The sequence below is a fragment of the Python bivittatus genome, unplaced genomic scaffold (genome assembly GCF_059951505.1).
Source record: "Python bivittatus isolate LINGU-HERP-01145 unplaced genomic scaffold, Pbiv_v1 ctg000350_np1212, whole genome shotgun sequence".
Taxonomy (NCBI): Eukaryota; Metazoa; Chordata; class Lepidosauria; order Squamata; family Pythonidae; genus Python; species Python bivittatus.
The window spans coordinates 22,259,725-22,281,698 of NW_028277074.1; the positions used below are offsets into that span (position 1 = coordinate 22,259,725).

Consider the following 21,974-nt stretch of genomic DNA (forward strand, 5'->3'; position numbering starts at 1 on the left):
CATTTGTCTGTGTTAAACTTCATTCTGCTATTTGACATATTTCTCTAACATGTCACAATCATTTTGCATCCTGTCTTTTAGGTATCCAATCCAGATGGTGATGTCTGCAAAATTGATATGGGTTCCCTCTACTTCTTTCAAGTAATTAATGGAAAAATTAAAGCATATTGATCCCCGAAATCTAATTGCACTTCACTTGATACTTCACACCAGTCTGATAAGGATCTATTGAACATTCTTTGAATACAGTTTCCAAGCCAACTGTGGATGCACCTAATAGACATACTTAAATAACTTGCTAATAAGGCTGTCATGAGATGCTTTGTCAGAAGCTTTGCCTTCAATGTTCCCAATGCCTTTCCTTCCCTTCGCTCTTTCCTGACACCACCACTGATGTTCCAATGCAGGATTCCCTAATGGCTTGCCTGCCCCAATCTTCCCAGCACTTTTACTCCCTCCCATCACTCACTCCCAATCCCTGCCAATTGCCATCACCAAGGAAACCTCTCAGCCTTCCATTTTTCTTGCTCTTACTGCCTAGTAGTGGTCAGCAGCATCTGCACTGAAACTGATTTTTTCTTTTTGCATACCTATTTCACATACTGTAGCTATATAATCCTATTATGGAATGAGATGGAAAATCTTTTGTTCATATTAATTTTGATCCTTTTCTGTATACCTTCCATAGGCTCTTTGATGACAGCTTTGGAGAACACTATTGGTTGCATGCATGCATGCGTGAAATGGTCTGTAAGGTATGTGCTGCCATTTTTGAAAATGGTTTCCACAGACTTATGCCAACATTATGTCTACTCATTCTTCCTTCCCTATTCCAAAACAGCTTTTATATGTCAACCAAGTGAAAATTGCCACTCACAACTACTTTCCTATTATTAAAGGAATAATTATTGTAAAGTATAATTATTTGAGACTCGATTGTCAGGTGATTGCTGTTATGTAACTATTTGATAAGGCAGTCATCTGTATAGCACATCATTTGCGTGCTAGGTAATTAAAGTTATAGCTGATTGGATTATCAACTGGTTATAAACAAAGTTCTTTGTATGCAAAGTACCACAGGGGATTAACTGATGGCAGTCATGTTCCAAATAAAATTAGCAATTAAGAATATGTGGTGTATATACATTGTTATGTTATCTATAAAAATTTGGATTGGATATGCATTTTCCAGATGTCTTTAGACACACTGGCATAGTACAGTTCTAAGAAACACAGAGTTGGAAGGGTCATTCCAGCTACTGAGTCCAAAATATATGCATTATAAAGATTGTAAGAATATTTTCATTTAGAAACTATAAATTTCTAAACTCTAGAAATATTTCAGGAGAAAACAGTGATCTGCATGGTTTGTGTGTTAAATAAATGCTGGATATAATTGTACAATGTGAGCTTGATTTTAATATCTTTTTATGTGAAATGTGAAACAGTCAGCCACCGTATCAAGAATCTGAGAGACTAGTGAGCTAATTAACTCTGTGATTTCCTGGCCTCAAGAAGGTCAGACAGTGGCTTGGAGGCAGGGTAGATAAAGAGAATTTGGAGCCCTGAGATGGAACACTGCTCCCGCTTCTAAGGTAGATCCGTATAGAGAATAAGGAAGGTAACCTTGATGGAGATCATATTAAGATCCGTTACCAAAACACTGAAGGGAAAAATATATCTCAAGTCCAAAACAAGCAGAAAGTATACGGAAGCAGCTCAGACAGATACCTCTGTAATTCACATGGGTATAAGAAGAGGAGGAGGTACAGCACAATCAGACTTACAAGATTCTGTTATTATAGCCAACCTCAATAAAAGTAGTCTTAGCCTTCCTGTGGAGTTGCCTCCTGGTCTGCTCTACCTGGTGGGTCTGCCATTAAGTGCTAAATATCAAGATCGTTGTCTACCCTGGAATGTGCATATTAGGAATAGCGAGCAAAGAAAATCTGGATGGGAAGTTGGAAAAGGAGAGGGGACACAACTTGAATTCTCTGACAATAACAAAACATTTTATATACTAGTACCAAATTTATTTTCCATGTATTGATTCTTTTGTAGCCAAAATGGCAGAAGAGGAAGGTATCAGTAGGCTTGGAGGAACTCCACATTTTTAGAATTTAAAAAAGAACGGGCAGGTAAAATTACTGGGCATAGAATAATGGAAGTAGAGTGGGGCAAGATAGAATGGAGTAAAAACAGGTATCACTGCTTAGTATTCTGAAGAGATTATTCCACACTATAATATTTAGCTGCCAGTTTCACTTGTATTTCCTTAGCATTGATTCTTAATTTTTATAATCCAGACATTTAACTAATGTACTAGGTTAGAAAATATTGTCAATAGCAAAATCCATTTATCAGAAATAGCTTTAAGAAAACCACTGGTCAACATATGGACAATAGTTCAAACATATGTTCCTCACCAACTGCCTAGAAAGAAGTGCTGTTCACAGATGCAAAGCCAAGATTTGTTCATTTTTTCCCATCAACCATTGGGCTACTCTCCTTTATTTTATGAGCATACACAGACAATATAGACTGAACTGGGATTTAACAACAATATGTCAGGCAGATACAACATGTAAGGGCTCAGAAATGTTCCCTTTAGTTTGAGTAGATAACACAAGTTTTCTACAAGTTTTCTACCATTTTTTGCTCAGGACAAATGTTATCTTTAGCATTAGTTCAGTCTGCCTCCTTGTGGTCAACATCACTTGTAATGGATATTATACTCTTACTTGCATCTGAGTAGTAAGCTGCTATGCATTTTTTTTTTTCCTGAAGCAGAACCCACATATCAGTTATTACAAATGATACAAGTGGATATGTGATGTCAGTTTAGAAAAGGTCCCTCAATTTGCAAATATCTGCCAGGAACACAGAATGAGGTACAAAGGGTATTATGGAAAAATGACCTTTCACCCACCCAGACCCAAATATTTATGACATGATAGAACAGATAAATTGGTGAATTAATGACCAACTGGCAAATCAATTTCAATGGGAAGAACTGCTTTCCATCTATTCGATAAGCATTATATTTAATCAGCAAGCAGTTTTATAAATATCTTATTACGGATTTAGATCACAACAAGATGGATTCAGGTTTTAATTTTACTAGGTAAGAGACCATAAATGTTGCTTTAACATCAGACTATCTAATTTCAGGTAACACCCCATGTTGCCTTATGCGTAGAATGGTTTCTCCGTCACTATAATGGAAATGATTCATGAAACGAGGCACATTTCACATCACAGACTATCCCCATCCTACTGCCACCCACTTTGTTCCATTAGATACAATGGATTGGTCTACGGAAGCAAAAACAAAACTTTTTAAAATCTTTTTTTTGCTCAATTAGGCTCTTGTACCCCCTGTCAGGCAGGCATATCCTAGCTTTATATTGAAGCATTCTTACTCTGCATTTTTAAAAACAATGTAATTGCATTTAACTATTTATTACCCTCACTTCTTTGTTAATTGATCTCAACTCTCCTGAAATCTGCCTCACATTTATTTCCTGTAGCTAATTAACAGCTGATAGTACCCATATTTTGCTGAAGTAGCAATGATTTCTCTAAGAGTATGAAATTCTCAAGGCCTCGGTATTTCCAGTTGCTGGGTTAATATCAGCATACATTTCATAGTGTAAGCCTTTTATTCCCCATATGTTTGGTTTCCAGCAATTGATTTAGGTTTAGTGTCCAATGGGCTTCTGCAAACCCATTCAGAGGTTGGTTGTCTTCTTTCAAGTATAAGTTAGTAGCTGTACATTTGCTGCTGCTGTTCAGGTTGAACCTGCTGCTGCCCTGTCTGTGGTTGGGATGGCTGGGCCTGAGTCTGCAGGACATCAGTTTGAGGCACTGCCCTCCATGTTAAGGGATGTTGTTCTGCTATTTGGCTCCCTAATGGAGCAATGGAGTTCACCAAAGTTGTTAGGTTTATAAAATGGGCTACTGATTGGGGGTTGGTTGCCTCAGGCTGTGACTGTATCTGGATATCATTTTGGCGGTTACCATGCAACATGGCAGAACCGGTGACTGTATCAAAGGTCACTGTGAGAATAGAATTGTCTAGCTGTAATTGGCGTTCAGGAGTGGCAAGGTGACCTACAGCCACAGGTTGTAGATTTGTAAATTGGGTTCCGGCAGCAGTAGTGATCGGAGTAACACTAATATTGGTCAGACCAACGGAGCTAGAAGGAGCTGACACATTCGGATCTCCAAGTGTCACCACCACCTGAAAAAAGAGAGATGAAAATTAGTACTGATAGGGCTGCAATTATCAATGTGATAATTAGAACCAGAAATATATGCCATAAACAGTATATCTTAGAATGGAATAATTTAATCCAGTGCTAAATTGGATTGTGTAAGTATGGTTACACAAGATCTTCTTTCTGACCTTTATTTATCACTACACTAAGGGCTGAAGGCATTATTGATTACTCAGTATGCTTCATTCTAATAAAATGTAGATTTAAAATGAATTTGCTTGGGAAGTATTCATCCTGTTAGCAGTTCATAAATGGACTCAGTCAAGTTTCCATAAAACTGAAGGCAAAATTCATGCTGATTATAATAGATTAAATAGGATCTTCTTCCCATTTCCCAAGTTCTCCTCTGACTGCAGCTGAAATGTAAACACTTTTCCACCCAGAATAATCTGATTATTTCTGGGTCAAGGTAACTTTATAAGTATGACATAAAATTACAATTACACTATAAGACAGTATGGCATTACCTTTAATTAACTATAAGTGTTAGAGAATGGATTAACACATCACATACAATGACAATGTGGCTTGTTTGATTTTGGATTAATATATTCTATGAACCCAACCACTATGCCTCCAGACAATGACAAAGTGCTTAGAAAGTTGTGTGAACTCACCTAATTGGGGTTTATTCAGCAAGTCATGGTTCCACAAACCATGGCTAAGTGCAATGAATAAACCCAGCTAGGAAGGAAGGAAGGAAGGAAGGAAGGAAGGAAGGAAGGAAGGAAGGAAGGAAGGAAGGAAGGAAGGAAGGAAGGAAGGAAGGAAGGAAGGAAGGAAGGCTTCCTAAGACTCAGCCCAATACTGGCATCCAAACTGAGGTGGATCCAATCAATTTTGTCTGCAAAGAATAATGAAAATTGCTCACAGCAAGACTCGGACTGTTCTGGCTCTCCTCCCCCCACATTATGATGGAAGTGATGCCTGGGTAAACATCACTAGCCTGTTCTGTGCAGAAACAATGAGAACAGAGAAATAAGCCCGCTTCTCTGCACCAACTGCCATGGAGGAGGGTTTCAAAGAGGTCTGAAAAAGAGCCTCATTCTGTTTTTGATTCAATTTGTTACGTGAGTTCTTCCATTTGCACTCCAATCCTCTCCTTATCCACTTCAACACCCAATAAACAAAAGTGCTGACTGAACTCTGCAAGGGGAAAGAGGTCATTTTGGTGCAGTAGTGTCAACCATCTGGCCTATTTCTGTATTCCAAACACTACCCAGAGCTTCAGCAGCATCACTGATAAAGTGGAAAAAAACCTAAGTGCATTAATAAAACCTGATCAGGTACCTGGTCAGCACCATTTTCAACAACCCTCCACCCCTGTAGAGATTTATGGCAGCTGCCAGTCTAAAACTTACTAGTGAGAGAACTGTCTGTGGCAACAGAATTACAGAAATCTTCTTTCATGTCAATACACAAACACCAGCTGAACAGTATATCAAATCCAGCATGTGTCCTACTGCATCTGCTGGTGACTATTTCAGCAGAGGGCGAGCTTTTTTCCTCCCAAAAAGAAGTATTATTTGCTCTGATTGGAGTGAATTCATCCACTGAGGGAGCTTATACGCAGTGACATCATACAATCCTAACATTCAATAATTTCCCCTTCCTCTCTCTCACGTACAATATGCACATTTTACAAATCCATTCATAAATTCTTAAACATCATTGTGCAAATGCCATGCATTAAAATATTTGATACCAGTCTCTATATTTTTAAGCACATTCCTATCACATTTTTTGGTTTGCAAACGCCACTCACTTGTTGAATGCTTTGCACTGCTGAATTAGTTTCATCTCCTACATTTCCTGTAAATTCCACTTCTTTTTCTGTATATTCAGTGAAGGCAGAATCCTCAGGCACTTGTGTTTCCTCGTCTTCACCAGGCTTGTGCTTCTGTTTATGACCTCGTTTATGAGCTTTTGTATGCTTCCCTTCTGGTAATTCACTCTGTTCCAGCGCTAGATCTGGCTATAGGAAGACATTTTAATGACATTCAATATCATCTTTCTCATTTACTTCAATACATTTATTTCAATTAATGAATGTCATGATAAACTCTAATTTGAAATGGGTAGATTAGAAAATTATAAATAATGTTGATTCTTCTTGTTTAGGACTCAACCAAGACATTTCTCATACTGAAACAGCACAAAAGCTAAGATCGTATTCTTGCTAACTACCTCTGCTATAAATGATCAGTGTATGTATCTTGCATATGTTTGAAATTGAATAGAAATATCTAGCAAATGTAATCATAGAAATCTAATAGAAAGAGAGCCAATGTGATGTAGTAGCTCAAGTGATGGACTAGGACCAAGCTAGAGTCCATCCTCAGCTAGAGAACCTCTACCTTCCAGGGTGGTGGTGGTTGTGGGGAAAATTTGGAGGGAGTGCTATGACTACCGCTTTGAACTCCTGAAGGGAAGGTGGAATATAAATCTAAGAAATAAACAAAAATAAAACAAATGACACCTCTTGCTTTTCCTACCCTTCTGCCCCCATTGTTTAGATTTTTTTCTTTGTTTAAATTAGCATTTGTGTGTATCTGCTAACCAAGGGAAATATTTAATGCATATGATAAAATATGCTCTAATCCTTGAACTATTACAAGAAAACTGTTGATGTTTGAGATACGACAGATTTGTGGTTTTCCTGTGACTGAATTCCATATGAATCTCATCGAAGACATGACTAAAATGTCTCTCATCTAAAACTGAAGTGATGTGAGAGTCTACATCTCTAGCAATCCTAGATCCATGGGCCTTAATTTAAATGTTGTTCATGTGCTGTATTAATATACAGGTATTCATATTCAACAAATAGTAAAACTGTATGCCATCAATACACAACTTGTATTGTATAAAACTAACGCATTTTGTTTTTGCTACTGAATTTTCAAAATCTCTATCCATAAGCTAAAAATCTGTGTTCTGAAATACATTCCTGATTAGGCTTCTGACAATCCCCAAGCATGCATGCTCGGCCAGTTCTTTTTGTAAACTATGGGCTTTTCCTTTGTAATACAATATGAAAATATGAGATTGAATACAACTTCCTATCTGGCTATGTGTGAACTTTACCTGCACAATTCCTATAGATGAAGCATCAACAGTTGTGGTCTCTGACAGTTGCTCCAAGTCATCAATCCTAACTGAAAGGACCTGGAAATAAAACACAACCAAAGCAGCATTATTCTGCAGTTATGTACAAAGGATAGTTACTCAATATGTAAGAATACCATGGAGATACAGGAAAGGTAGAAAAGCAGGACCAAATCTATTTTTCAACTGAAACCAATAGCCATGATTTCTTCTTTCTTCTAACATCTAGTAATAGCCATACCACTGTTCTGTAGCAAAGAAAGAAAGGGAAGGGTCTTTCCACTGGTCAACACAGCTATTTTTGAGGCCCTGTCCTCCCAGAACTGCTTCCATCCAAGCTGGCTGTAGAAGTCTAAGTAGATGCCTGTAGAAAAGTGTTCTATCTTTTGGCGCATTTGTTGCTGGAGCTTATGGATGAGGGCAGTGAAAATGCAAAGGAGAAAAAAAACCCTGCTCTAAGTTGGTTCTTTTTATGTATATATCTTAAATATTTTGTACATCCACCAGAGTATTGATTCTTTCTCTTCTTGTTAAAAAGTGACCTAAGACAAAATTTAAAATACTAGAATATTTAGACAAAAGAGCCCCAAATAAGGGTCTTCAAATACTGTATCAGGAAAAGTTAACTTTCTATTTTAAGTTAACTTGCTAATATTAGGAATTAGTCCTTTCCATTTCTGCCAAAATAGAAACCATGATCCATGTGGTCTTTAACCATGGACAGAGTACACTGCCTTAGGAATTAGCATTATTAAGATGAAAAGAGCAGATGTAAGCATCATAGGAAAACAAGCAAGTTATGGGACTGCTATTAGTGCCCCAGAACAAGAATCTATATTTGTTATGTATCTCATAGGAAGTCAGCAAAAATTCTTATCTGTTAACCTGTCACTATACTCACCTCTGGGTGTTTTCTTCTCATGTGACGACTCATTGAAGCTCTAGTAGAAACCTTTGTCCCACAGAGTTGACAATTCTGGGCTTCTACTTTATCATGAGTCAGCTGGATGTGCTTCTGAAGCATGTAATCTGTGACATACTTTTTATCACACACTGAGCATGTCCACTGCTTCCCCACTAGTAAAACAAAACATTTAACATTAATATTTAAGCACACTTCTTAACACTTAATTTCTGGGGACTTCAATTTCAGCATTTTTTAAAAGAGTTTCATGGTGAAAAAATGGAAGAGGGAACCTATGGCCCTGTAAACTATTCTGAACTACAAATTCTAGAAGCTTCGACTAGGATGGCAGTGATTAGTGATGCTGGGAATATTAATTTAACAACATCTGGAAAGCTATGGGTTTCCCATTCTTGGTGCAGAATAGCTTTCTCAACCTGGTATTTGCCTGATATTTGGGGACTAAATTTGCAGGACTCCTAGACAGAATAATCAACAGCAAAGCTGAACATTGCAGTACAACACTTCCCAAAAGCACCAGTTCAGGGAAGAAGGATGTAGAATGTAGACAAAACATGTTATATTTACACAAGAAGCAGGCATTTATCAACTGAAATCAAAAAAGACAGAAGAAGTAAAAGTAAAAGATGAGGAAGACCTACTTTGATTTTAGGATTAATATTCTAGTATTTACCTGTGTGAATTAGTTTATGGGTCTCCATTGTGTTCCTCTCACTAAAGGTCTTTCCGCAGAGCTCACACATGAAATCTTTGATCCCTGCTAATTAGAAACCTTGGTAAGTACCAAAATAATGATCTCTTTTAGCACTGTATATCAAATATTAAATCATATGTAACAAAAGATATGCCTTTCTTTAGTATTGAAAGAATTATGCAATTGTTTGCAAAGTAGCATTGTCAATGGTAACTGAGGAGGGAGGGAAGACACAAGAGTTCAGGGATGCAGTGCTGGTGAACAAGGTTGCTTGGGACTTGGGGTAAGCTGCTCTCAGTACCATACTAATGACATCCTGCTTTTGTTCTGTCATTGGCTTCAGGAGGAGCAAGTGTCACGACTGAACTGGAAATGTTAAATTTATATGATTAAGGACAATAAACCCAAACTCCAACTTGATAGGGTAGGAGTTTCTGCAGATAAGCAGCTTGTCTTTTGGACTGGAACTCTCCAAAGGAAGGATGGACAACCTTTTGTTGGCAGGGGAGCACATTTAACATTTTTGGGGAGGATTTGTGTCACTAGAAAGGACAGAGGGATAGTCCTATTTAGTTTAGTTTTAAGAGCATTGTGTCTGTTTTAAGAATTAATTACTTTTTATGTTTCCTTGCTCAAAATTACAGAAACCATCCTGGCAAGTTTTTGAAATTGTGGAAAAAAGAATTGGGGTGGGGAAGGACACAAAAAGGGGCTTCAGGAAGGCCATGCAAGCTTATCGCTGAAAGTCCAGATAGCCCATCAGGCTTTTGGCAGCTCCCTCAAATGAAACTAATTTTTCTCCAAGCACAAATTCACAGAATTCTCTTTAAGCAAGATGTATTAAGGTGAAAGAGTAATAGGACAAAATTCCAACAGAGCTAGGGTAGAGATTGTCTGGGACTTCTCATTGCCTTATAGGGGGGGAGGGAGCTTTCTTCACTGACAAGGGGAAATCTGCAGCTGGTTGGCTATACGACAGCTGCTTGAATCTTGATCTGTGAGAACCAACTGTTGCACAAAGCACTAATATCTAGGATGTATCCCCCTTGGGTCTGCCTGCCTCTAAGGGCTATTTTAAAAAATCCATTAAGTTGAAATTACACCTGCTGAGCTGATAACTGAGAGTATCAGCAAGAATATATCTTGCTGGTACTGAAACTTGCCATGCTTGTGATTTTTTCTGAGCACATTTCACAAGTGGCAGCCTTTCATTTAAATTCCCATACTTTCTACAGTAACTCTGATAAACAACCTGCTTATGAACTGAAAGCATCTTTCTAGGTACACCATTTGAGGTAAAATGGGGGCAACTAGATAGTGAGAGCAAGAGACCTTTATTAACAATGGCATTCCATTTACAGAACTCCTTCCTCAAAGCTGTATAACAGATACGTTATTATTGGTGTCAGGCAGATACATGGTTATCCCATAAAGCTTTTAAAGATATTTTAATATGTTTTCCATGTTAATATTGTTATACTCTAAGTATGATCTTGTTTTTGTAAACTACAGTGGAACCTCACCTGAAGGGAGAGCCAAATATTTTTAAACAAATAAACAGACGATATTGGAGTGAAAGCAAAGAATGAGAAACTCCAAAAAGAGACATCTACGTTCATGTGCATGCAAATCTTCTTCAAGCTGAGCCCAGTTCCTAGAAACTGTATGAGCATGTCCATGTTGCTTTCTTAGAAATAATATGAAAGTTTTTATTACTTCCAAGACATGTTTTCAAATTCCCAGTATAGCTTAAACCCTGGGATTTCTGGGTTTTCCATCCAAGGACAACCTGTTTTTAGGACGCCTTAAAGATTAAAATGTGAAGCCCATAAATCAGAGATAAGACAAATGAAATTTACTGACCAAGTGTTATTTTTCACTGCTTCACAGGGTGAAGACTTTGGTCTTCATCCTATTAGGCCATAGAATTCTCTTACATGTTTCAAAAATCCAAATATCATCCTTCAGCTTCTTCTCATTATCAATTGTTCCATTTATCTTAGCAATCCTTTTCACTCCTTCTTTCAATTTATTCTCTGGAGTTTAAAAAATATGCTAAAATGTATTGCTTTAAACTGGCTTTTATGTTATTGTTCTTCTGTTATCATTTATTGTGTTTTAGTGTGAATATATTATATATATTGTTAAATATTTCGATGCATCACTTTGCTGGCTGTATAGCAGGAAGATGGTATAGGAAAAATAATATTTATCTCCAGGAAGATGAAATATGTTAGGTAAAATTACTTTATATTTGGTTAAAGAATGCTAACCATAACCTTTACACCCTGTATAGATGTGTATATAGCAATATCAAAAATATAGCAATGTAAAATACAAAAGCTCAAACTCTTTGGACATTTCCTAGGAACAATTGTGTATACAGTTGTACCTATTTACTCCTAAAGATACATGGAGTATAAGTGCCATAAGAAAGAAGTGATATCACTTTAATTTAAAACTCAACAACCTCCAGGCAATTTGACTCACTCTGCGCAAGGTCCATTAAACTCCTATCAATGGGGCTCACCTGTGTGCCTTTTATAATGTTTAAGCATGTTGACTTTCTGTGCAAACTTCCGATGGCATTCCATGCATTCATACTCCTTTATCCCTTTATGAAGCTTCATGTGGTGCCGCAATGCATGCTTTGTTTTCATGCCTGCAAGGAATAAACTCTATGCTAAAACATGGTGGGCAAGCCATTTTAAGCTCCTTATTTAGTTGTGTTTAATTTATTGTTAGATTTATATCTTGCCTTCCTCCAGGAGCTCAAGATAGCATACACAGGACCCTCTCCTCCATTTTTTCCCACAGCAAACCTGGGAAGTAGGTCAGGCTGAGAATGAGTGATTGCCCCAAAGTTACCTAGTGAGCCTCTATTGCTGAGGATGGGTTTGACCCTGGGCCTCCCTGGTCTAGTTTAACACCTTAACCACTATGCCATACTGGCTCTCTTCATTCAAGAACATGCAAGAGAAACAGTAGTTGGACTTACCATGAACTGCCTTTCTGGTCACCAAAAGATGAACCTGATAGGAAAGGTTCAATTCCACCTCTTCTAGCTAGAAGGCATGGTTTAATGCTTCTTCCTGTATGTGGAAGAAACCCCTTTCCTTCATTCATGCACTGACTTCATCTTTTTTATTGTGTACTCCATTCTAACAACAAACTTGCAGCTGGTAAGACACACGGGAATGGAAGAACAATGGATAACAGCACTTGCATCTCTATCCTTGGGCCACCTGGATACTCTCTTAATCTATTTCCCCTTCTGAATAGGGTGGGACTGCTGGGCCCATCTTCTGAAGACCAGAAAGGTACTCCACAGTAGATTTAGTTACAGTTCTCACTCACTGGAGATGGAGCTGACAAGAAAGAGATCTACTAGAGCAGTATTCATGGGATGTATCTATCCCATACATTTATAGCACTCTGTGACCCAATGCAGCCAAAGTCTGTGTCTGAAGAAGCAAACTAAACTATTTTATAATGTTTTATAAAAGTGGTTTTAACCCAGAGTCACTCTATAAGTATCTATTAGCAGTAGACTGCCAGTAAGGCTCCTGACATAGTTGCCCTTCTATAGAGAATGCTGTGAAGCAGGAAATGGGAATGTGGCATCTTGCTAGTTGTGAATGCCAGGATAATGTATTTTCTAACCCATCTGTAAATTGTTGAATGGGAAATTCATCTCTCCTGACTTCTTGTTTGTAGTAATATGCATAGATCCCTCTGAGAATTCCCCAACTCTCCCACTATCAAAGATGAAAATAGGACTATCAGAGGCTGGTTTCTAGGAAAGAATGTGGGGGAGGGACACTTAGGGACTTCTGCTACTGGTGCCACAAATTTCTTCCCTTTTGCAGCACCATTCAAAGGTGTACCAAGTCAAGTGATAGATCTTGGTGGTGACTCGTCACTCAAAAAGGTCTCTACTACTGAAACTGTAAGATCCATGTAAGATCATTGTACAGTATGTATGCATGAATGTATGTAGGTATGACAAATGCTTTTATGCCTCTTCAACTTTATGACTCCAAATGGCTTACAGCATAACATACAATACATGTAATACATTACAAATACATAAAAAAATCACAATTATCAGACATGTTAAGAAAAATAGGAAGAATAAACCCTACTGTATTGGCATGAATTCAACCTAATTATAATCACCCTGCCTCAAGCAGTTTACCTTATGTAGCACCTTGGACAGCAATGGAAAAGATGAAAAGGGGTCAGAGCCATCCTTTTGCCCAGAGTACCACAAACATAACAATCCCCTCTGCTCTGTTGTCTTGGAACTAAGAGAAACTCACTGTCATGAGCAAGGTAACAGAAGGACATTGTTTTGTTGAGGTTTCATGAAAATCCTCCAGATGGAGAACCCATTCTGTAACAGATGTTGGTGATTTAGCTAGTCTGGAGGTGTGGTAAGCAATGCCTTTTGTATATTTCACGGATATGGACACTGAAGGCCCTTTGACTGAATTCATCCTAATTATTTCAATGGGTTTTAGTTGTAATGTTACCATTTTGCATCAGTTGGTGGTACCTATTCACCTGGCCCAATCCCACTTTTAGGATTAGGGTACTGCCCTCCACTCCAGTTGGGCAATCAGCAGTACTGACTCATAACAGGGGTTTGTTCCATGCCCAGCCCTGTTTTGTAAGTGGGCTGCCCACCCTACTAGACTGGCATATATGGCCACTTTCTATTCTCTAACTGGCCTCCTAACTGGCATTTCCTGTGCCAAATTGACTAGGGCTAACCAGCAGCACAGACTTTAAATTACCTTACTTGGCTTCATTATACACAACTGGGTTCTGCTACGAATCTGAACCTGAAACAGGAAAGGGAGCCATCTGCAATCTGCAGCAGAGGCAGGTCAATGGGACCAAGTCCAAAGTTATAAAAATCATGGCCTGCAAACTTGCCAGCTTCATAAGGACAACCTTCTGAATGCTAGGAATTCTTTCCTATTTTGAGAGTTTGTTCCTGGAACAGAAACAGCTTCCTTTCTTGTATGTCTATGGTGACTCAACTGTCAGAGTTTTCAACAAGAGGAGGGCAGATTTTGCAGAATCGACTTTAGTGGTGCCAGTGTGCTCTTGGATGTTGTTTAGCTTTCCTGTGAATTCTACCTAACTTTTGTGAAGTGTAGTATGTATCTCTGCTGGGCTATCTGTCCAACACTCCTATTCTGACAGATGCGCTTTGTGGTATGCCAGAATTTTTGCAGTTTGCATTGCCCACCTGGAAGACAATGCATCTTTCTGAGATGGTTGGGTTTTGCCTCAATAGCTTGGTTGTAGGGCAGGTTCTTTGGCTATTAAGGCTGAAAGATCCAGAAATGAGGATCCCTATGTGTTTCCTTGTCTGCTTTCTGTCCAAAAGAAGGTGGGAATTTTGGTCTCTGCTATGGAAAGACAATGTGGGACTTTTCTTCTGTTTTCTTCCTTCTTGTGGCTATAGGCAAGGATTTCTTTTTATCCAACCTGATTGCTTCTCCTACTGATATACTGATCAGCTGGTACACAGCTGCCAGGTGGCACTTTCATGTGACAGAGGGTGCACCGGTTTTCTTCTATGATTTTTTTTTAAAATCTTGACTCCTAAGACAGAGTTGATGAAAAGCCATTGGTTCATCTAGAACAATGCTTTTCTTTTCCCATTGACTCTATTTCTGCAGACTGAGAACAAGAATGTACTGTCCAAGGAACAGTTCCAAGGAAAAGAGTAAGACTACTGGAAGAATTGACTAAAAGTGAGAAAATAATTCTTACCAAAGTTAAAGAAAACCCATGAAAGTAAGCTCTGAAAGACTCAGCAACAGGCCTTTAAAACTGAATTGCAAAGCTTATCATGTACTTGCAATTGTGTTATTGAAAGAATTCTGGCCATTCAGCTGCTGTTTGAAAACACAATCTAGGATCAATAAGTTATTCATAATGTTCAATATCGTTCTACAGAATTCAAGGGAAGCAGGAAACAATATGACAATGGAGGTTAAGGCCTAACCTTAAGGGGCCCTTCAGAGTCACTCATGCCCTGATCATCTCACGGCTTGACTACTGCAATGTGCTCTACATGGGACTGCCCTTGAAGACCACTCAGAAGCTTCAGCTGGTCCAGAATGCAGTGGTGAAGACAGTGATGGGCATGCTTTGGTATGCCCATGTAACACCTCTGCTTTGCAAGTTGTTCTGGTTGCCAGTTTCTTTCTGGGTGCAATTCAAGCTGCTGGTCCCTACCTATGAAGCCCTACATAGCATAGGGCCTGGTTACTTGAGGGACTGCCTGTCTCCTATGGTATCTGCCTGGCCAGTTTGATCTGGTAGGGTTAGCATGCTCTGGGTTCCATCAATTAAAGAATGCCATCTATTGGGACCTCAAAAGCTTGCCTTCTCTGTAGCAGTGCCTGCCCTCTGGAATAAGGTTCCCCCTGAGATTTGAACAGCCTCTACCTTACTGGTATTTTGAAGGGCCCTGAAAATGTGGCTCTTCACCCAGGCCTTTGATGAAGATGGCCTTTTCTTCCTTTTCTTTGTGTTTTTTTGTATTGCTACTTGTTTTTGAATGTTTTAACAATTTGTAAACCACCCAGAGTCGCTGGGAGTCAGGCGGCATATAAATTTAATAAATTAAATTAAACAATACTGCAAAGTTGGAACCTACATATTTTAACTAAGACAATCAATGCTAAAATAGAGATGGAGATAGAGATAATAAAGACAGAGTAAATAGGTCTGTCCAGCAAATAGAAAACTCAAGGAATCAAGCTCATATCCTGGATGCAAATTACCAAAACATGTAAGTAGATAGAGAGAGATAACTCTCTTTAGCCTACGTCTTATCAGAATACTTAGTTATCTTTGGTACAATTCTTATGTGCAGTTTCTAAAAACCAATAGTATCATATATCTTGGCTGTGTAACTAAAATATCTGGAAGCCAAAATCAATGAGGCTTCCTCTGAAATAAATAGGAAGTGTTAAAAATGTTTAGGCCTCATACTGAAAACTAAATAATCAGTACATTATTGTTTGGATAATTTATGTTTCATCCAATGAGCTCTAGGTGATGAACAGTGTTCTTTACCCTGCTTTTATTTTTACAAATATCTTGAAGAGTGGGTTAGCCTAAATCATGAGGGCAACTATATTATAGAAGTAATGTATTTCTATAGCCCAAAATGCTCACAGATCCTGGCTGATACTAGTGATTTTATGTCAGACCTGTTCAGGGCCAACAAAATATTTTAATATTTAAGGTGCAGCAGCAATTAGTTTACCTCCATGTCCAAAACTGGCCATGTTATTTTATCCTCCACAGCAGAAAAATTCACAAATACCCATCTTTCTCCCAACTGCTAAAACACTAAATACAATATATGTATTAACAATCAGTAATGTTTTAATTATTAATAGCAATACTATTAATAGTAATTAATATTTCTCAATATTATTATTAATAATTATTTATTGATCATAACAATTAACAGTTGGCACTTTTTCATAATACCTAATGTCAGCTTTCTGAAGTGGCTACATCACTCTGTCTAATGGTAAGGCCAACTGTGTGGCTGAGATTCCAATAAGAGAAGGCCTGAACCATGAATGCATCAACATCAGCAGCCATAATACCTTAATCCATTTCAGAATCAGTAAGAATGTGCTTAGGACAACACATACAAACCCAACAGAAATGAGGCAGAATGTTACAGCATATGATCACATTTTCATATAAAATTAAATGCCTGATTCTAGTATTTTATGAGAAATTTAATTTAATTTAAATAGCCATAGAAATTCATATTTTCATGCCTTACAGATAAGATACTATACCTTTACCACATTCTGCACACAGATATTCTCGGATGTTATCATGGACTCTCATGTGTTCTTTTAACATGTCCTTCCTTGCAAATGACTTACCACATTGTTCACAGGCATGACTTTTCACACCTTCACCCAAAAAAAAAAAAAAGTTATTTAAACAGAAGAAAATATATATTTCAGACGCAAGTTAAAAAAAAAAAAAAGCAAACAAAAATATCCCCCTAAATAAAAAAACCTGAATGACTGAAGCAAATAATAAGATATTTTAAAACGCTGAATTATACTAAGTTGGAGGACAAAAAAGTGACCACAACAAGTTTCTACTCTAGATGGAATCCAGATGGAATATCCAACTAAAACAGGAGTTAGGGAAGGGAAAGCCAATTCTTCTCAGTTGTCCAGCTACAGTGGTTTCTCTCTGGACTGTTGTGAAACCATCTCACCACTCCACCTTGCAAGGATGAATTGAACAGAACAGAAGCAAGAACTGTGGGGAAATATTACCAATTTCAAACAAAATATTCAGCAAAATGTGAACCACCCCTCTGTTGTAATCTTTATAGGCTTTATCTAATAAATAAATATCCTTCTAATCACACCTCCAAAATGCAGGCATTTGGAAGATTTTCAGCAAAAAAACAAAACAAAACAAAATTAACTATTCATTGGTTTTTCTCAACTACAGAATTCTCAACTACATATATAGACCACAAAAGCTAGAATTATAGTGAATGGTGATCTAAAACCACTAAGCGACATTCAAAAAGGAACGAGACAAGGATGCCCTTTGTCTCCACTCCTATTTACATTGGTTCTGGAAGTTCTGAACATATAAGAAAAGAAGATGGGATAAAAGGAATTAAGATAAAAAGTGTGATACGTAAACTAAGAGCATTTGCTGATGATGTGGTATTGATGACACAAGACTTGCTGAAAGGAGCAGAGATATTAATGAATAAATTAAAGGAATTTGGCTCATTGGCGGGCTTCAGAGTTAATAAACATAGAACAAAAATGTTAACAAAAAATATAGGATCGCAAGACCAAACTGAACTGATGACTAAAACCAGTTTTAACATAGATTAAAAAGTGAAATATTTAGGTATTACAAATATGAATTGGATGTTGTATCAGAACAATTATGTAAAAACATGGAATGAAGTGAAAAAAGACCTTGTTAGATGGGAAAAATTACATCTATCTTTATTGGGGAGAACTGCTGTGGTAAAAATGAACATCCTACCAAGAATGTTATTCCAAACAATACCGGTACTAACCACAGAACTACTGTTTAAACAGTGGCAGCAGGAGATATCAAAATTTATTTGGCAAGGGAAAAAACCTAGAGTAAATTTAAAATTCTGTGTGATGCAAAAGAGAGGGGAGGTTCAGCCCTACTGAACTTAAAATTATATTTTGCAGCATCTTGCTTAGTTCAGGCAAAAAAATGGTTAACATCAAGAGACACAAGATTATTAAACTTAGAAGGCCATGACTTGAGATTTGGTGGCATACCTATCTGTGTTATAATATGGTTAAGACCAATGCGGACTTCAGAAATCATTATATTGGATGGGCCATCCTAAGAATATGGAATAAATATAAATCTAGAATATGTCCCAAGTATGGTTATCTCCACAAGAAACATATCATAGAACAGAGATGATGGGGAATTACAACTGGACAAAATATAAGGATTTGTTGGAATATCATCAATATTAGATTGAAAACTAGAGAAGATTTGACCTCATTAAGCTTCGAATGCCACTGGTTTTTATATATGCAATTATCAGAAAGATTCAAAGTTGATAAGAAATTATATGAATTCAAAAGTGATAAAACTATATTTGAGACTGAATTATGTTTAAATGATGATCATCTTATAACTAAAATGTATGAATTATTGTTAACTTTGGAAACAGAAGAAGAATTAGGAAAAGATTGTATGATAAAATGGGCAAAAGATTTCCAATATAATATCCAGATTGAACAATGGGAAAATATGTGGTTAAAGGGTCTAAAATTCAGAGTATGCTATAATCTTAAAGAAAATTTTTACAAGATGATATATAGATGGTATTTGACATCAGATAAACTCTTCAAAATGTACAAAGGAATATCGAATGCTTGTTGGAAATGCAAAAGACAGGAAGGAACCTTTATCATCTTTGGTGGTCCTGTAAAAAAGTAAAATAATATTGGGTGGATATACATACAGTCATGCAAAAAGTTTTGAAAATGGACATCCATTTGAAACCAGAAATCTTTTTATTGGGGATGATGGATACATATTTAGAAAAAGAACATGGGACTCTAATTCTTTACATGACAATGGCTAAGAGAATGCTTCTGGCTCAATACTGGAAAGATCAGGCATTATCTACAGTAGAAGAGTGGATAGTTAAGTTGTCAGAACTCGTGGCGATGGCAAAATTGACAGTGATCATAAAGAAAGAAACACTGAAAAAATCTAAGAAGGACTGGAAGCCTTTTACTGATTTCTTCTACGAAACTGACCATAATCAAATAGTGACATATGGGTTTGATGATTTGTTATAATAATAGACTATTGGGAAAAGTAGAAGTCTTATTATAAAGTTAAACAAGGTTGTATGAAAAGTTTTTTGTATATATCTTTCGCAAAGGAAGTCAGAAGTAATTTTGTTAAATGTTTGTATATGTATTACTTCTTCTATTGTTTTTCTTCAACTCTTTTAATCTTTGCCTTTTTTTCTTTTTCTTTTTTTCAATTTGTACATTATGAAAAATAAAAATAATTGGAACACAGAATTCATTTACAGAATTAAGATGAGCAAAATCTTTCTTATTCAGAAAGCAGAAATAGGAGAAGTTTACCTGTATGAATAAGTTTATGTCGTTCTAAATTCCCTATGCTGTTAAAAATCCTTCCACAGATTTCACAAGGATGGATATATCTAAAACAGGAAATAAAGATCAACTTGTAAGATTCTTTTTGTGATAATCTGAATCCCTATAATCTCAGGTATGAATTTTGAGAAAAATATTGGAAACAGCTTATTATAACAGTACCATAGCACCTGGAACTGTGGAAAAGCCTACTTGTACATTTCAGTACATATTTGCCTATCTAGCTCAGTCTTCCTTAACATAGTATTTGTTGGGATCTCAGTTCTTAGATTTTTCAAACAACATGACCTTCAGGAGTTGCAATCCCATCATATCTATCAAGATGTCAAACAGGAAAAGGTTGGTTTGATACTTTCAAGAATATACTTTCTGCATGGATTACTGCCCTGGAAGGTACACTCTAGTCACAATATCTTGATAGAATCAGTGAAGAAGCACTTTTAAACTTCTTTTGCTGCTATTGTTATGATTTTTTTGGGGGGGTGCCTTTGAGTTAGTGTTGACTGGACTAATCCCTGCAGTTTTCTTAGCAAGGTTTCAGAAGCAGTTGCCTCCTTCCTAGGGTTGAGAGAGAGTGACTGGCCCAAGGTCACGCAGCTGGCTTTGTACCTAAGGAGGGACTAGGGCTTAGTCTCCCAGTTTCTAGCCTAGTGCCTTGACCACTACACCAAACTGGCTCACATGATGATTTACTACCTTTAAAAACTATATCCTTTTCTATGACAAGGAAAATGGTTGCAACCAGGACAGCACACGTGCAAAATTCTTTTCCAGAGATAAATTCACTTTAAGTACTTTAAGTAAAAATAAAACCAGACCAGTTTCACAGTCCATCATTCCCCTCAAATTGTTTTACCTTGCTAAGGTTTCACCATTAAGATTATGAAACAGCTTGCATAGTTTCTCATGCAACATTTGCCCATGCATAACTGTTAAGAGTGTACTTAATGCGGCTTTATTTTTCACTTACTTCTGCACATTGGGATCTGGTAGGTTCTCCCGATGTATGACCATATGAGCATGGTAAGTTGCCTTCAAAGCAAAGCGTCTATTGCAGATGCTACAACCATAACCCTTCTCTTTGTGAACTTCCATGATGTGTTTCAAGTACTCTTTACCTCGGCCAAATGTCAGCTGAAAAATGAAACAGCAGTGAATACACAACACTGAAGGGAAGGGGATGATCCTTTAAAAATATATGTATCATTATCAGCTATGGATTCTAATTACTATGATAAAAACCAATCTCACGTCTAACTCATTTAGTTTGTTTTTTGGGTTGTTGTTGCAAAAACTCTTCCACAAAAATAAACATATTTTAAAAATATAGCAGAATATAACCAGAGTGGAATATATACAGACAGTCCTCACTTAACGACCATTTGTTCAGTGACTGAAGTTACGATGATGGTAGTTACGACCAGTCTTTGAAATTATGGCCATTGCACTGCCCCCGCCCTTGGCCACAGGGTCAAAATTTGGGTGCTTGGCAGTCCACCTGCATTTACAACTGTGGAAATGTCACAGAGATGACGCAAGGTGTCATGAAAGCTTTGCGGAGGCATTGCAGAGGCATTGCAAAGGCATTGTGGAGGCATTGTGAGGCCTTGCAGAGGCCTCGCAAAAGCTTCGTGGAGGTGTCATGGAAAGCCAGCAGCTGCCTTGCCCAGGCGCACCTCGTCAGCAGTAGAAGAAGACAGCGAAGGTCAGCAGGGAGCAGCAGGGGTAGGTGGTGGCGATGGAGCGCAGGGCAGCCAAAAGTGCAGGGATGGAGGGGAGACAGGCTGGTGGGGGGAATTTATGCAGAGGCAAGCATGGCAGGGCGGCACAGCCTCATCTGCCAAAGTGAGCTCACTGGGCCTGGCCAGGGAGTGGGCAGCAGATGGAGCTGGCAATTTGCACAGGGCAGGAGAAGCACAAGGTCCTCACCTGATGACAGCACGGTCTTCACCTAACAATCGCAACCAGGACTACTGGAACTGCCATCACCAAGTGGTATGGTCATGTGATATTTTGCCTAATGACCACTTCACTTAGTGAGGAAATTCCAGTTCCAATTAGGGTCATTAAGCAAGGACTATCTGTATTTAAGAGTGAATTGCTGTTGATTTGAGAACAGGAATTTTTAAAATAATGCAAGTTTAGTGACATAGTACACATTGAGCTAAAACTACTCATAATCTACTTAGGTTTGAGAAACAATTTGGAGTACTATCAGAGAACTTATGATCTAC

The 21,974-nt window shown here is 37.7% G+C and overlaps 1 protein-coding gene across 4 annotated transcripts in view; it reads right to left on the reverse strand.

The window, feature by feature from the left end:
- Positions 1 to 1,833: 1,833 nt before the first annotated feature.
- The window catches only part of PRDM15 (PR/SET domain 15), a 54,433-nt gene continuing 34,292 nt past the window's right edge, over positions 1,834 to 21,974 (reverse strand). For 2 of the 4 annotated variants that reach the window (XM_015888427.3, XM_088144701.1), the window contains exons 16-24: positions 20,711 to 20,874; positions 19,708 to 19,787; positions 16,858 to 16,977; positions 11,538 to 11,669; positions 8,987 to 9,073; positions 8,290 to 8,465; positions 7,368 to 7,448; positions 6,046 to 6,255; positions 1,834 to 4,243 (exon numbers count right to left, since the gene is read on the reverse strand). In XM_015888427.3, coding sequence (XP_015743913.2) covers positions 3,764 to 4,243; positions 6,046 to 6,255; positions 7,368 to 7,448; positions 8,290 to 8,465; positions 8,987 to 9,073; positions 11,538 to 11,669; positions 16,858 to 16,977; positions 19,708 to 19,787; positions 20,711 to 20,874 — 1,530 coding nt within the window. In that variant the 3' untranslated portion in view covers positions 1,834 to 3,763. The remainder of the gene's footprint in view (positions 4,244 to 6,045; positions 6,256 to 7,367; positions 7,449 to 8,289; positions 8,466 to 8,986; positions 9,074 to 11,537; positions 11,670 to 16,857; positions 16,978 to 19,707; positions 19,788 to 20,710; positions 20,875 to 21,974) is intronic. The other 2 variants (XM_088144700.1, XM_088144702.1) reach the window with 2 other exon arrangements.